The sequence below is a fragment of the Dicentrarchus labrax genome, unplaced genomic scaffold (genome assembly GCF_905237075.1).
Source record: "Dicentrarchus labrax unplaced genomic scaffold, dlabrax2021, whole genome shotgun sequence".
NCBI lineage: Eukaryota > Metazoa > Chordata > Actinopteri > Moronidae > Dicentrarchus > Dicentrarchus labrax.
This window is the reverse complement of record NW_026136710.1, coordinates 6,831,118-6,846,193: the sequence shown is the minus strand read 5'-3', so window position 1 is coordinate 6,846,193 and position 15,076 is coordinate 6,831,118. Positions and strand designations below refer to the sequence as shown.

Below are 15,076 nucleotides of genomic sequence, written 5' to 3'. Positions count from 1 at the left end.
AGCGTAAGTTAATAAATTATTTGTAATTCGACGGCGATTATTATTATTATTATTATTATTATTATTATGACTCCAGAAGATGGCAGTTGGTTCACGGAAAAGAAGGCGTCGGCGCCGACGAAGAAGAAACTGCCTATGACGGTAATGACAAGGCAGCACAACAACCAATCACAAGGCAGGAACGAAGATGGCGGAATCCGAGATGAGCGTCAGGTAGGCAGATAGCAACCAACTTTAGTTAACGTCTACATTGTTGTTTCTAAGTAGTTTTTGCAGCGTTTGCCAGTGACCAGACATTTCTGCGCAACCTGGCTGTTTGTTAAGTCGTGTCAGCGGTACCATTTATATTTGACAGTGTGTCTTTTGAGCGGTTAGCACCACGCTAACTTAGCTTAGCATGTGCTAGCAGTTGAACATTTGAATGGCTTTACAGCAGCGCGGTGTGTCAGCCGCATGTCAACAACAGCATGTTGACTCTTAAACTGCAACGCTGATGATTTAACTTGACGACGACCCGGCGCTTGTGTTTGTGGTTATTACTCCTCTCACTTGGCTCCAATAACCGACTGTGGTTAGTGGTGATAAAGGAGTAAGAGGCTGATGTTAGGGGGGTTTTGGCACCGGGAGGACAATGACTCGTTGACTTAACTTAGATTATTTGAATGGAAAATATTTCCCTTCATGTGTTTAAAGTTTGAAAATGGTCCCAAGAGCCTTCACAGAAACTACTTTAACCTTCGACTTGTTAATAAATTAAATTATCTAGATTTTTACCGTCAGTTAATATGAACTGACGATTTTCATATTAAGTAAAACATTTAATGGAAATGCAACAGTATTGTAGTGTAGCAAGTCAACCACAGTCAGCCTTATCAACCTATGTATCTATGTATTTATGTTTTATATTGTTCTGTCTAATTTTTCCCATTAATTTGAAACCTTTGCACTGTCAATATCAGCTGATAACTGTTTCCCAGCTGCTACATGGAACTGCCTTAGGAGTCAAACTTTATCACGTTACATGTAATTTATACATATTTAAGATTTTCTTAAAGTTGAGGAACGGCTTATATATAGATATACAATCACTAGACATACATACATGCATGCATGCATGCATACATTTTTATTCTGTTTATTCAGTACCTGTCAAATACCTGACAGATCAAAAGACTTTTCTAGAGATATTGAATGAAAAGCACCACGGTGTAAATGGTAATAAAAAAAGACATTTGACAAATGTTTACCATCTTAATGTTCCAGGTAGATCAAATTGTACTATTGTGCAAAGCTGCTTTCCTGTGTAATGTGCTTTAATGTCAGTTATCACTTTGCTAAAATATAATATATTATTCTCTCAGGAGCTGTCGAGAATTATGGACCATACTGCTAGGAAGATCTGCACTGCGAGAGCCGGTATGTCTTCTTTCCATATGTACTATTATATGCAGTGTGCAGAGTGTGTGCAGCTACCACAGCAGTATGTAGTTTGAATGAGAGTTTAAGGTCAAATTGTCCCATTAGTACTTTGACTCTCACACGTTTAAGTGTTTGTGTTTGGATGTGCCAAAATCAAAGAATTGTTAATATTAGTCAATTACTATATAATATGTATGAAGAAAATATATTTTTATTTAGATAGTACAGAATATGACGCAAGTGATTTTCCCTCATCTTATTGTGGAATGTTTGATGGGAACAGGCTCAGATAGAGGCCGAACTTGACAGACATTGGGACAGACTGCATCAAGGACTAAGTTACTACAAGCCACCCAGGTATGTCACAGTACAATCCTCACATCAAATACACTATTATACATAACAAACAGAAGGGTAATTGTCAGCATCACTTGTTCTAGCTCATCCTCTGCTGGGAAAGTGAAGGAAAACAAAGAGGTCGCACAACCATTGAAGGACTTTGGTCTGAGGATCAGTAAACTATTGGTAAGAGTCAGAAGTTTCAGTTTTCCGTAAAATATATAATTTGCTATCTTCATCTGGGGGTGCATTTTGAAATGATTTGATGATGATTTAATGCTTTAATAATGTCACAGGGTCTTGATGAGCAGCAGAGTGTACAGCTTTTACAATGCTACCTACAGGAGGACTACAGAGGAACCCGCGACTCGTTAAAGGTGTCTCTTCCCACTTTGATTTTTTTAATTGTTGAAATTTGTGTCTGGTATCTTGGTGCACTTGTACAGCATACAAAAAGTACCTGCCATATGTAGTTTTTACTGAAAAATAACAATACTGATACATTTATCACATATGTAAAAGATGTGATTATGAAAGATATTGAGATTGTGGCTGACTGTGGCTTCTGAACAGGTTGTTCTCAAGGATGAGCGACAAAGCCAAGCACTGCTTCTGAAGGTCAGTACAGATACCTCAAACCATTTACACCTGCTGTATAGTTACGCTTGATTCAGCATCCAATCCGTATATCTGCATATGTGTGTTTATTTACAGATCGCTGACTATTACTACGATGAGCGCATGTGTCTACTCAGATGTGTCCTGCTCTTGCTGACATACTTCCAGGATGAGCGACATCCATATAGAGTGAGAAGCAGTTGGATTTCACATCAGAAAAAGTTTATTTGTTGTCACTACTGTAAAAATAACTCTGCTTGTGTTTGCTTTTGCCCAGGCTGAGTACTGTAACTGTGTAAATAAACTGGAAAAAGACCTAGTGAGCAACTACCAGTCGCAGTTTGAAAAGCTCTTCAAAGCAGAAGCACCAACATGGGAAACTCACGGAAACCTCATGGTGATCATTTGGTTCATTTGGTTAATACAGTGTATTGCAACCTAGATCTAATGTAAATATCCCATGTTAATCACTTTTTTAAGACTTTTTTTTGACTCGGTCATAACTGATAGTGATGCTTGTCCATCAAAGGATGTAAAATAACTTTTATCTATTTTTTTTTTTTTAGACTGAGAGGCAGGTGTCACTATGGTTCCTGCAGTGTCTGAGAGAACAGTCTCTGCTGCTGGAGATCATCTTTCTATATTACGCCTACTTTGAGATGAGCCCGTCGGACCTGCTGAGCTTCACCAAAATGTTCAAAGAAGAAGGCTTTGGTTTGCGGCAGACCAACAGACACCTAGTAGACCGGAGCATGGACGCGCTGGTTGAGCGCATTGGGTAAGAGCGCCTTGTTATATTTGAGTGTATGTGTTATTCATGTTTAAAGTGAGCTGTCCTCCAGGAAGTCTGTCTGTTTGTGGTATTGGACTTTGATTACCGCAATAAGCATTTATCAGCCAATATATCGAATTCATTGTTTAATAATTAATTCCCTGTAAAAAGTAGGAAGAAAATATAATTTATTTCTCCCTGCATCATCTTTAATGTCTGTTATGTTTCTCTGGGCTGCAGATATTTGAGCTCGCTCATCCTGGTTGAAGGAATGGACATAGATTTTCTGCACAAGTGTGCCCTGGAGGACTGTACAGAGCAGCATCAGTTCTCCAGTTCTCCTGACGTCATCAAGGTTTGACCAGAGTTAATTTCAGCACAATTAAATATGCTGTGAGGCAACTCTAGATGAGTGAAACAGTGAATGTGCAGGCTTAAAAAAAAACTAAAGAACTGACTAAATTAGGCTCAAAGTTATGCAGAACTACAAAGTTGAGTAAAACAATGATTCAGGTTTTTTCTGGAAAAACATTAATTCTGTATTTCAAGAGGAATAGTGGATCTACTGGATTACTTAATTTTTCCGATGATGATATCTAACATTAATTCATTCAAATGACTTTTTCTCCTCCAGGAGATGGATCAGCTGCTGCTGACATTTGGTGACATCCCTCATCACGGGCCGGTGCTATTGGCCTGGGTCCTGCTGAGACACACACTGCGACCAGACGAGTCCAGCCCCGTGATCAGGAGGATAGGCAACACTGCCCTGCAGCTTGGGGTGTTCAAGTATATTTCAACCATGCTGAAAGGCCTCGGGGTCTCGGGAAATAATGTAAGACAACACACATACACACACTGATTTGGTCAGGTCAAACCTAAAAGTTCTTAAGGTGGAAAACTATTTATAACTTTTAGTTAAAGGAAAACAGTCTCTTTTACTTACTGTCTTGTTGCAGCTACCTAAACCATTTCTCAGTTTTAGATACTCTCTCTGCTGCTCCCATTACCCAAACCTGCTTAAATGAGATCCTGTTGCTGTACACTTCTCTGTAGAAATACATCAAGTTAAGGAAATCCTTTTACAAGGTCTTAACCTATGATTGAATCATGGCTATAGAGCCAAGGGTTGTATCCTCAGCGCTCAGAATGCTTCTGGTTTTCTCTACCAGGTCATTAAATTTAATCATATGGGGCATCAGACCTAAATCAGTCTCTAATGAGATGTCTAGTATGACAACCACTTGGCAGTAGGGAAACATGCTGCACTGTGGATCACTATGGCTTTAGAATCTGAGCTAAATCAGACTTCTTGTTTTATAATTATGACCCTCAAGCTGTGGTTTGGATCTGCACTGAAGCCTGATGTTGAAGTGAAGACAATCCACTGAAAAAATGTATACATTGCATTTTAAAAGTCAACAGCTTTGCTAAAATTGACCACTGAAAATTACAAGTTTCACTAACAAACCCTCACAACACAAACATACACATACCAGTAGATACCACTGTATATTCTCAGATACAGATACAGTGTATTCTTATACTGCATTAAATTCTTTCTCTCCAGTGCACAGCAAGCACAGCAAAGATGTGTATCTACGGTCTGCTCTCATTTGTGGTCACTTCTTTTGAAGAGGAAAGCCTACAGGTATACACCCAGATTTTACGTGTGTATATGTTAACCTTCCTTACTCGCATCCATATTTTTAACCTGTGCTGATAACTTTCCTTACCATGTGACAGACTGACGGCGTGGTGACACAGGGCTCCCACCTGATCGATGCTGCTTGTGAAGTTCTCTCGGCTCCCAGTCTGGCTGAAGTATTTTGGGAAATGGTGAGGAAAAATGAAGACAAGAAGGTTCTATAGAGATAAAGCTGGATAAAAGCAAATTTCAGCGGTCAATAATCTATTCTGTTTGTCAAACTTTTTAACCCAGAAGCCAAACATGGGATTGGGAATGATCCTGGACAGTGCAGTTGGGATGTTCCCTCATAAGATAGGACCACTTTTACAGCTTCTAACTGCTCTTTTGTCAAACAAGTTGACCGTTAAAAAGGTAGGTTTCACACATACACAGACATATACACACTCAACTTTGCTTTATCTAAATGGTTTCTATTTTTGTAATGTGACAGGTGTACAACTTTTTGGATAAGATGTCCTTCTACACGCAAGTTTACAAACACAAGCCCAATGATATCATCTCCAAGGATGATGAAACACTATGGAGGAGACAAACACCAAAACTCCTCTACCCTCTCAGTTAGTGTTTGGTTTTAATACAGATACAAAATGTCATTCTATTTAGTGTGGCCAGAAATGTCAGAATGTCTGAATGTTTGCATATTGAAGATTTAAGATTCATCGTGATGTACTTCCACTATAATGTTTGGTCTCCATCAGGCACAGGGCAGACCAACCTGTGGATGCCTCAGGGAGTGCTGGGCCAGGTGGTGATTGGAGGCGAGCAGGGCTACGTGGTTCGCTGGGACTACTCCTACAGCTCCTGGACCCTCTTTACCTGTGAGGTGGAGATGCTGCTTCACGTGGTCTCAACTGCAGGTACACAACTGGTTGTTCATATATTCTCACAAGCAGATTGTTAAATCCTTTAAAGGGTTAGGCTATCAATACTGAAAATTGTTGTTATTGTCAACAAGAAAAGACCAAAACCAACAGCCCAGCTGGTCTGTGGCTCTCAGCCCATTTGTTCCTACTGAAGACATGATTAATTGAACATGTCTGTGTTTCTCTGCTTTTTCTTGCGCCAGATGTACTAGCTCACTGTGCACGTGTGAAGCCCATCCTGGATCTGGTCCATAAGATCATAAGCACAGACTGGACTGTGTCGGATTGTCTGCTGCCTCTCACGTCACGCATCTACATGTTGCTGCAGAGGTAATATTAACTTTACAGTGGCACTTATCAAACCCTTAAGTATGTTGTTATTTTGTTCTTCCTATTTGAAACAGTCTTGGCTAGAAAGAAACCAGGAGTGACTTTGTCTGGTGTGTTTTTTGTCTGTCAGGTTAACGTCAGTCATCAACCCTCCAGTGGATGTGATCGCCTCCTGTGTGAACTGCCTCTCCGTACTCGCTGCAAGGATGCCTGGGAAGGTGGGTTTGCTGGATACTTCCCGTCTGAGCAGGAAGTAAAATTATGATTTAAAGTCACTGTTCTTGAGTCCTCCTCTCACACCTCATATATTTTTCTACCTTCAGGTGTGGTCCAGTCTGCACCACACAGGTTTCCTCCCCTTTGCCTCCAACCCTTTGACGAGCATGGCTCAGTGTGTAAGGTAAAGTAAAAATCTCAAAGTGTGTACTGCCTCATGATAATTTGCCTGGAGAATATCAGACTTTTATTTTTTGGGAGAAGTAGGAAAAAGTATTGAACAAAACTGTGCTTTTTGTCTAGTGCTGAAGGGATGAAGGCAGGCAACTATGGCAACCTGCTGGTCCAGATTGAGCAGCCCAGGGGGGAGTACGCTGTTACCATCGCCTTCCTTCGTCTCATTACAACTCTGGTCAAGGTAATAACAGTTTTCATCAAATTAGATATACACAGCTGTTTTCTGGCTGTCATTCTGTTGTAGTATCTGAACAGTGCCATTTTATATGAAATGAATCTATAAACGTGGTGTCTTGCTGCCATAACATAATTCTTGTCTCTCTTCTCTTCCTGGTGGTTAATTTCAGGGTCAGCTGGGCAGCACTCAGAACAAAGGGCTGATCCCCTGTGTGCTGCTGGTGTTAAAGGAGATGCTGCCAACGTATCATAAGTGGCGTTACAACACCTATGGAGTCAGAGAGAGGATAGGTAAGGGCACATGTCTTGACATTACAGTGGTGCCATGTTTCTTCTTTCCAGACTGCAAAATGGAAGACTTTCCATTTTGACACTTTCTGTGTTGCTGCAGGTTGTCTGATTTTGGAGCTGATCCATGCCATCCTCAATCTGAGCCCAGAGGGAGAGGATCAGGGCAGGTAAGGATAATATTTTTGTTTCCATTTTTATTGCCTACACATTTTTTGGTGAATTCAGTCAGGTGAACCTTCAAGTTCTACGAACAGGCTGGTAGTGATGATAATTATGATTAATTAATTTAGTTAACAATTTTCTTATTTGCACTGTTAACAATAATGTATGACTTTCTATTTAAGTTTTCTCATTGATTTATACTGATTTTATAAGGATTTTTGATTGCTACCCTAATTAAATAATTAACTAATTAATTAATTAATTCTGTCTTTTACTCTTTTCTTCCTTGATGCAGCACCCCCACCCTGCAGTCTCTGTGCATCTACAGCCTGGCAAACACTGAGGCTGGACAGGCAGTCGTCAATATCATGGGAGTCGGAGTGGACACCATAGATGTGGTCCTGGCTGCACAGCCCAGCAGGTGAACAGAGAAGTGTTCATACCTAGTTTCATATAATTAGCTCAAAACCTTCCATATTTTATTAACACAGACTAATTGTGTTGTCATCTTTGGAAATTTCAGTAGTCATATGTTCTTGTATTTTCTCTCCGACACTGTCCAGCTGTGGCTCCGAGGGTCCAGGTCAGATCCTCATCCAGACAGTCAAACTGGCCTTCTCCGTCACCAACAATGTCATCCGCCTGAAGCCGCCCTCGGATGTTGTGTCTCCTTTGGAGCAGGCCCTGACGCAACATGGTGGCCATGGCAACAATCTCATAGTTGTCTTGGCCAAGTATATTTACCACAAACATGACCCAGCGCTGCCTCGCCTGGCAATCCAGTTGCTGAAAAGGCTCGCCACAGTAAGGACTTCCAATACCCACATACAGTATATGTTGTATGCGATGGGTTTGTTTTAGACTTGATGTTTTGTACAACAGCCAGTGTTGATGTTCAGCTTATATTTCGTCTGTAGGTGGCTCCCATGTCAGTCTACGCTTGCCTTGGTAATGACGCAGCAGCCATCCGGGATGCGTTCCTCACTCGGCTGCAGAGCAAGACAGAAGACATGAGGATCAAGGTCATGATCCTTGAGTTCCTCACCGTTGCCGTGGAAACCCAGCCTGGACTCATTGAGCTTTTCCTCAACCTGGAAACCAAAGATGGAAGCGAGGGGTCAAAGGTATGAACTGCCGGGAAATGTGCAGTAGTGTAGTTGTTTTTACATTTTGTGCTGCTACATCTGCATTCAAAATATCTGTGTACTTTTTTTTTTAACCTGTAGGAGTTTCTCCTTGGCGAGTGGAGCTGTCTTCATGTGGTGTTGGACCTTATTGACTCCAAACAGCAGGGGAAGTATTGGTGTCCTCCGTTGCTCCACCGAGCGGCCCTGGCTTTCCTTCTTGCCCTCTGGCAGGATCGCAGAGATAGCGCCATCTCTGTCTTGCGTAAAAAGTAAGCACATTATCTCAGACACAATTCTTACTCTAACCTGGATGTTTTGAAAGCTTAAATAATGGAGTATAATAAATATATTGTTGCTTTTTTACACAGAGAAAGGTTTTGGGAAAATCTGACAACGCCTCTCTTTGGAACCCTCACTCCACCTTCAGATACCACAGAGGTATTTAGCTCTTTTCTACACTCTTGTAATGATTACATGAGTAACTAGATTTCAAGTATGTCAACTCAAGAATTGTATTTTTACCCTCAGCCATGCGTTCTGGAGACTTGTGCTTTTGTCATGAAAATCATCGGCCTGGAGATCTACTATGTTGTCAGGTAATTTTAGAATCCCTAATTTAATAAATGTGTTCCCAAAATTATCACTGTCATTTACAGACGACAGCTCATAATCTCAAATCTCACATAACCGGTGTTAATTGTGTCTGTATTCTTGCAGTGGTTCCTTGGAGCAATCTCTGAAAGATGGGCTTCAGAAGTTTTCCAATGCACGACGATATGAATACTGGTCCCAGTATGTCAAGTCTCTGGTGTGCCATGTAGCGGAGATGGAGGAAGAAGGCATCTGTTACTTCCCCGAGACCCAGATGTTGATCTCTGCCTGGCGGATGCTGCTGATTCTTTCCACTAGCCATGTATGTTACAGCAAACACAATCATGATTTTAAGGTTTTAGGTTCTGATATAAGGTATAATCAATCAGAATCAGTTTTTACGACTAGTGAATAGAGAGGGGGTATGAGATGTTGAATATGGGGATATTCATAGTTTTGCCTTTTTTTTGTTTGTTTTTCTGTTTATATGAAAAGTGACAACAATAGTTATTTCAAAAATGAAAAATAGACCAGAGAAAGAAGTTAAAAAATGCTAAAAAAAAAAAAGATGGTTTATATTTTAATTATTGTTATTGTTTTCAGTCCGATGTGATGCAGCTAACAGACGATTCGACCAAACTGAAGCTTTTCATGGACGTCCTGGATGAGACCAAAGCTGCTGTAAGTTATCATAATGTACCATATTCTCCTGCAATTTATGTTTTCTCATTTCTTGTTTTGCACTTCTGTATCTCTCTTCCTTTTATTGCTGTTTTACGCTCTAACCACTTTCTGTCTTTTTCAGCTGACTACACCCATGTCTGTGCCATGTCTTCGTATTGGGTCCATGATGGCCACTCTGCTACTCATCCTCCTCAAACAGTGGAGAAGGTGTGTATTCATGCATTTGACAGAGAAAGTTGATAGGCTTCGTTAATGTCATCCTCAACCGTGCACACTTGACATCTCCTAACTCCTTTACCTCTAATAAACTCTGTTACTGCTGTTTTCTGGTCTCCAGCGTGGTAGCAACAGCCCCTGACATCCTGTCTCCCCTCTCCCTGATCCTGGAGAGTGTCCTGCAAGCTGACCAGCAGATGATGGAGAGGACCAAAGCCAAAATCTTCTCTGCACTCATTTCTGTGCTGCAGATTCAGGGACTCAACGGTGAGAGGCGTGTGTGTCTTCTGTTGTCTGTGTTTGAATCTAATGTTTGCATTGGTCTGTAGTTCAATCTACATATTGATTAATTAATTTGTCAACTAGGTGGAGATATTTCCCAGCTGCCCCAGCTGTTGCTGTCTGTGTGTGAGACGGTGAAAGACGAGGCCCTGGCGCTCATCGACAATACTCGTCACATGAGCCAAACGGGAGAAACAGCGGAGGATGAGGACAGCATGGAGACGGAATCTCCCCGTGGCCCACGGAAGGACCAAAGAGATGGGGTGAGCGGAGGCAGGAGTGACGGACAGAAGAGTTTGTTTATTTGTTTGGAGATGGTGTTTTACACAACTCTCCTTTCAGGGAAGTCCAAGAGTCAGTTTCATATTCAAGCCAATGAGCTCAATTTTCAGCATTTAACTTCTCTCTTCCTAGAGGACAAATGTTTCTTTAGGTTATTTAATGTTGAAGCACAATGTTGAGGGAACAGAAAGGCTTTGGAAAATCACTGATCTTTTACTGATACATTTTGGTTAGATATTAAACCTACAGTCAGGATTTTTTGGCCACTTGGGGGCAGCAGAAACAAGTCGTGAACACAATTTACCCTTTTAAGATGATTTGGCGAACTTGTTAGCTACCAACTCCTGAGGGAAATATCTGGCTCTTTAGCTGCTGTCCATGGTCCACTAGTGACACATTGTCTTCACATTATCACATCTCTTTGGCAGATTGTGTACAGTAAATCCAACATAAAGTTGATTTAAGATTGTTTCTCACTTCTTTTTGTAGGTGTGTGTGCTAGCACTGCATTTAGCGAAGGAGCTGTGTCGCACCGATGAGGATGGCGAGCACTGGGTCTCGGTGATGAGGAAGGTCCCAGTCCTCCCCTCAGTGCTCAGTGCTGTTGAGCTCAGCCTGCGATCAAAACACAACCTCTACTTCACTGAGGCTGCACTTCACCTGCTGCTCACACTGGCCCGCACTCCTCAGGTAGACACAAAAACGCTTCTCTACTGTGAAATGTAAAGTCTAAGGCTTTTGTTATTTTATATTTTTCTTATTGCCAATTACTGCTGTGAAAAGACCAAAATGAGCAATGTGTTGCCTTTGTTGCTTCTGAAGAAATAAATCTTCTGGGCATTCGGTGCTCTAATTTACGGCAGAATGGAGGGATCATGGGATTAATATAAAGAAAAATATAGTATTTAACAGTCTCATAATTGTAATGTTTTAAGATAAATCCTTTAAATCAATTTAAGATGTCAAATGCTGAGGGTGTGTTCATTTGTCCTCCAGGGGGCAGCAGCTGTTGCTGGAGCAGGAGTCATCCAAACTATCTGCCTCCCTCTTCTGAGTGTCTATGAGGGGTCTTCAAATGGAGCATCACAGGTAATAAAAATTAAATGATAGTGATCCATTTACAGGAATATTTCTCTGTCACATAGCATTGCTTAATGACAAAGACACAGCCCTGCATTAACATGATATAATAACTCAACATATTCGTGTCTCTGAGCAGAGTTTCTCCCGAAAGTCCCAGGACTCCGCCTGCTGGCCGGGGGTGTACCGCCTCTGCATGTCTTTAATGGAGAGTCTGCTCAAGACTCTGCGTTACAACTTCATCAACGAAGCACTGGACTTTGTCGGAGTACATCAAGAACGAATTCTACAAGTATGACTGTGATTGCAGAAGTTGTCTTATTGCATTAATTACTTAAAATTACTCAAACAGCTTGTTTTGTCCGACCAATATTCCAAGTACAGAACGGTATTTAGTTATGGATCACTTAAAAGCACACTACTACAATCAAAGATTCGCATTCCCATATTTACAGAAGTTGGAACCAGCAATTTATTTTTTAAATAATTATTCATTATAAATAAATTATTAATGTTCTGTGGACCAAGTAATCGACGATGTTTTTCTCACTTTAAGTCCTTACATCAATCAACATTTTTAACATTCATTTGGCATTATAACCACAGAAATGAACAGTTGTAGTGTCTTTCACTGAGCAATACAAACTAGTAATAAGATAAAATGGCAGGAAAAAAAACTAGATACATTTAACACACCTGCATTCACCACTATTGTTTTTCTTGTTGACCATATTCTTACTAATCTTTATGTGTACCTTTTCTCTCCTGCTCAGTGTCTGAATGCAGTGCGAACAGTGCAGAGCCTGGCGTGTTTGGACGAGGCGGATCACACGGTCGGTTTCCTGCTGCAGCTTTCCAGCTTCTGTAAGGAGTGGCAGTTTCACCTGCCTAAACTGCTCCGAGATGTTCAGGCAAGTCCAAAGGAAAGCTCCTCAGTAGAGAGCTGCCACAGCTGCACTGGTGCAGTTACACTTCAAGGATTCAGTCATTCAGTATTTTTCTCTCTCCATGCAGGTCAATCTGTGTTATCTGTGCCAGACCTGCACGTATCTGCTCCACAGCAAGAAGATGCTTCATCACTACCTCCAGGTCAGAAACTGGGACATTTTCTACCATCACGATTTGATGACAGGCACCGCAGCATCATTAGATTTCTATTTTATTCTGTATTATAACCCATGTGACTTACGAGTGTGTCTTGCACATAAAATTGTGATTGTAAGCAGCCAAATAACAGTTTTATGTGTGTATTGGTTTATTTTCAGGCTAAAAACGGTGAGGCGTTGCCCCCTGGTCCCCTTTCCAGGACGCAGCGGGCCCCCCAAACCCCGTCTAAAGAGGCAGTGGGTGGAGGGGAGAGAGAGGAGGCTGAGCAGAAGGCCCTGCTGGCTGTGCAGTGCAGTCTTCTGAAGATCCTCAGCAAAACCCTGGCAACTCTGCAGCACTTCACTCCAGACTGCTGCCAGATACTCCTGGACCAGGTCAGCCTGCTTATTCTGCTTAAACAAGCATGCAAACTTAGTTTAAATATTTGTCTTTATCCTGATTATTAGCATCATATAAACCTGTGCCACACGTTGACATAAGAGAATAAAATGCTGATGTGGGTCTCTGCCTGTTTGTCTGTGCAGAGTATGGACTTGGCAGAGTATCGAACCCTGTTTGTGCTCAGCTTCACAACCCCGGCGTTTGACCCTGATGTGGCGCCTTCATTTGGAACCTTGCTGGCCACCATCAACGTGGCCCTGAGCATGTTGAGCGAGGTAGATGTTTCATGCAATCATGAGCAACCTCAGCTGCAGTCGACTCACAGTAGATCACTGATTGCCTATGTGCCGTTTGTTCATAGATGGAGAAGAAGAAAGAGCCGGTTTCCTTGAGCATAACTTCACTGGCCTCATCGGAGGAGATCCAAGCTCTGAAGTGAGTAAATCTTCCTCCTGCTACTTTATTTTTAATATTATTTGAACAGGACTTTTATCACGAGGTTCTGATGCAAATGCACTTAAATGCTTTCTTGCCAAGATAGATGAGAAGATTTATACCACTAGTTAGCTTAGCATAGACTGTAATCAAAGCTCTGTCTAAAGGTAAGAAAACCTGCCTACCAGTTCACACATTATATTTATCATATATTTTTAACCTGTATAAAGGTTTTACCTTCAGACAGAGCCAGTTTAGCTGTTTCCCTCTGCTTGCAGTCATTATGCTAAGCTAAGCTAATCATCTGCAGGTTGTAGCTTCATTAGAGTATCAATCTTCTCATCTAACTCTAAATCTAAAGCGAAAAACTGCATTCCCCAAAATGTCAGAATATTCATTTATGAACGCATGTGTTCTTTATTTCTTCAGGTCATTGCTGATGTTTACCATGGAGAACTGTTTCTACGTGCTGATCTCTCAGGCTGTTCGGTGTCTCAAAGATCCGTCCATCCTACCTCGAGACAAACAGAGGCTCAAACAGGAGCTCAGCTCTGAACTGGTCAGTCATCACATTTCTCTTAGCCTGTCTTTGTTTAAGAAATTTTTCGCAAATTGGCGCAAACACCCTGTAATTTTATTGTCAAAAAATCCTAGGAAAAGACCAAAATCAAATCAAAACCAAAAAAGTATTACTAGTGTATCCAATGCCTGTTATAGCTTATTCCTCCTTGCCACAGACCTTTTATTGTTATCCACGAACTATTTACTGAGCATTTATGTTTAAACCTGAAACTATATATATATTTGTATCTCAATAGTAGGAACTAATGGACTCTATCTTATTGTCTACTAGCTGTAGACAAAAATAACTTCAGCCTTATGCTTTGTGATATACTAAATATAAAATATTAAACTAGATTTTTTGTTTCTTCCAGAGCACTCTCCTCTCAAGCCTGTCCCGCCACTTCCGCAGGGGCTCTCCATCATCCCCTGCCAGCGGCATCCTCCCCTCCACCCAGTCCAAACCACCCACGCCAGGCTCCAAGGCGAGCCATGAAGGTCAGGAGCCGTTCATCCAGCTTGTTCAGGCCTTTGTCAGACTTGTGCAGCGATAGATGTACATTTCCAGAAGAAGACTCAATTCTGAAAGCCAACATTGTTTTTGTACCTCCAGTAGTGCAATCAGAAACAACTCTCTGGTGTTATGCCTCATTTTTACATACCGTTATTGCAGTAGTTAAAATAGCACAAATGTGTGACCTGGAGTGAGTGTGTTTATTCTAATATAATTAATGATTGGAGCCATAATTAGTTGAACATTTCATTTTGCCAAAACTGCTGTTAACTTAGTCCAACCACAACCAAAGTGTTTACTTTAAAAGGCCAATGAGAAGCTGCCGGATTGTCCGAACAAACATGTATTATGAAGAGATCTTGGTGCTACTAAACATCAGTCACTGACTGTGGTTTATCTTTCCAAGACCTAGTTTTATAGGTCACTTTGACGATACTTAATGACCAGACACGTTTCAAGTGCTACTTAAGAAATTAGACCTTTCAAATATAATCCTCTCATGTATAATGACTTAATGTAGTATAACATCTTACTCTGTAAAGCAGCACTATACTTTTTCTGATCTGAACTTTGCTATTTTCTTATCTCTGCTCATCCATGTACACATTTTTAAGTGGCTGCCAACATTTGTACTTTAAAAAAAAAAATGTATATGCTAATAAAGGGACTTTTGTACCACAG

General features: G+C 41.1%; 1 protein-coding gene across 2 annotated transcripts; it reads left to right on the top strand.

Annotated features, from left to right (window-relative positions):
• The first annotated feature begins 103 nt into the window (after positions 1–103).
• Positions 104–15,075, top strand: nup188 (nucleoporin 188). Of its 2 annotated transcripts, none has more exons than XM_051413028.1 (43): positions 104–213; positions 1,362–1,416; positions 1,703–1,776; positions 1,860–1,944; positions 2,055–2,135; positions 2,332–2,376; positions 2,473–2,565; positions 2,654–2,773; positions 2,943–3,154; positions 3,389–3,503; positions 3,783–3,983; positions 4,719–4,799; positions 4,895–4,987; positions 5,091–5,210; positions 5,290–5,416; positions 5,558–5,716; positions 5,926–6,052; positions 6,183–6,270; positions 6,376–6,452; positions 6,572–6,686; positions 6,853–6,973; positions 7,074–7,140; positions 7,431–7,556; positions 7,699–7,939; positions 8,053–8,259; positions 8,362–8,531; positions 8,631–8,700; positions 8,791–8,858; positions 8,980–9,175; positions 9,457–9,534; positions 9,659–9,744; positions 9,875–10,020; positions 10,120–10,298; positions 10,807–11,007; positions 11,314–11,406; positions 11,537–11,689; positions 12,171–12,308; positions 12,412–12,486; positions 12,663–12,878; positions 13,029–13,160; positions 13,247–13,320; positions 13,750–13,879; positions 14,256–15,075. In XM_051413028.1, exons 1-43 carry the CDS (start codon positions 188–190, stop codon positions 14,433–14,435), a joined length of 5,241 nt encoding a protein of 1,746 aa, XP_051268988.1. In that variant the 5' UTR covers positions 104–187; the 3' UTR covers positions 14,436–15,075. The 2 variants fall into 2 exon arrangements, with proteins under 2 accessions (XP_051268988.1, XP_051268989.1); XM_051413029.1 differs by having other exon boundaries at positions 107–213; positions 5,094–5,210.
• The last annotated feature ends 1 nt before the right edge of the window (position 15,076 follows it).

Coding starts and splice junctions, on each gene's coding strand:
- nup188 (XM_051413028.1), top strand. CDS start 188: ATGGCGGAATCCGAGATGAGCGTCAG. Junction 6,974..7,073: donor TGGAGTCAGAGAGAGGATAG/GTAAGGGCACAT, acceptor GTGTTGCTGCAG/GTTGTCTGATTTTGGAGCTG. Junction 9,535..9,658: donor TGGATGAGACCAAAGCTGCT/GTAAGTTATCAT, acceptor TGTCTTTTTCAG/CTGACTACACCCATGTCTGT.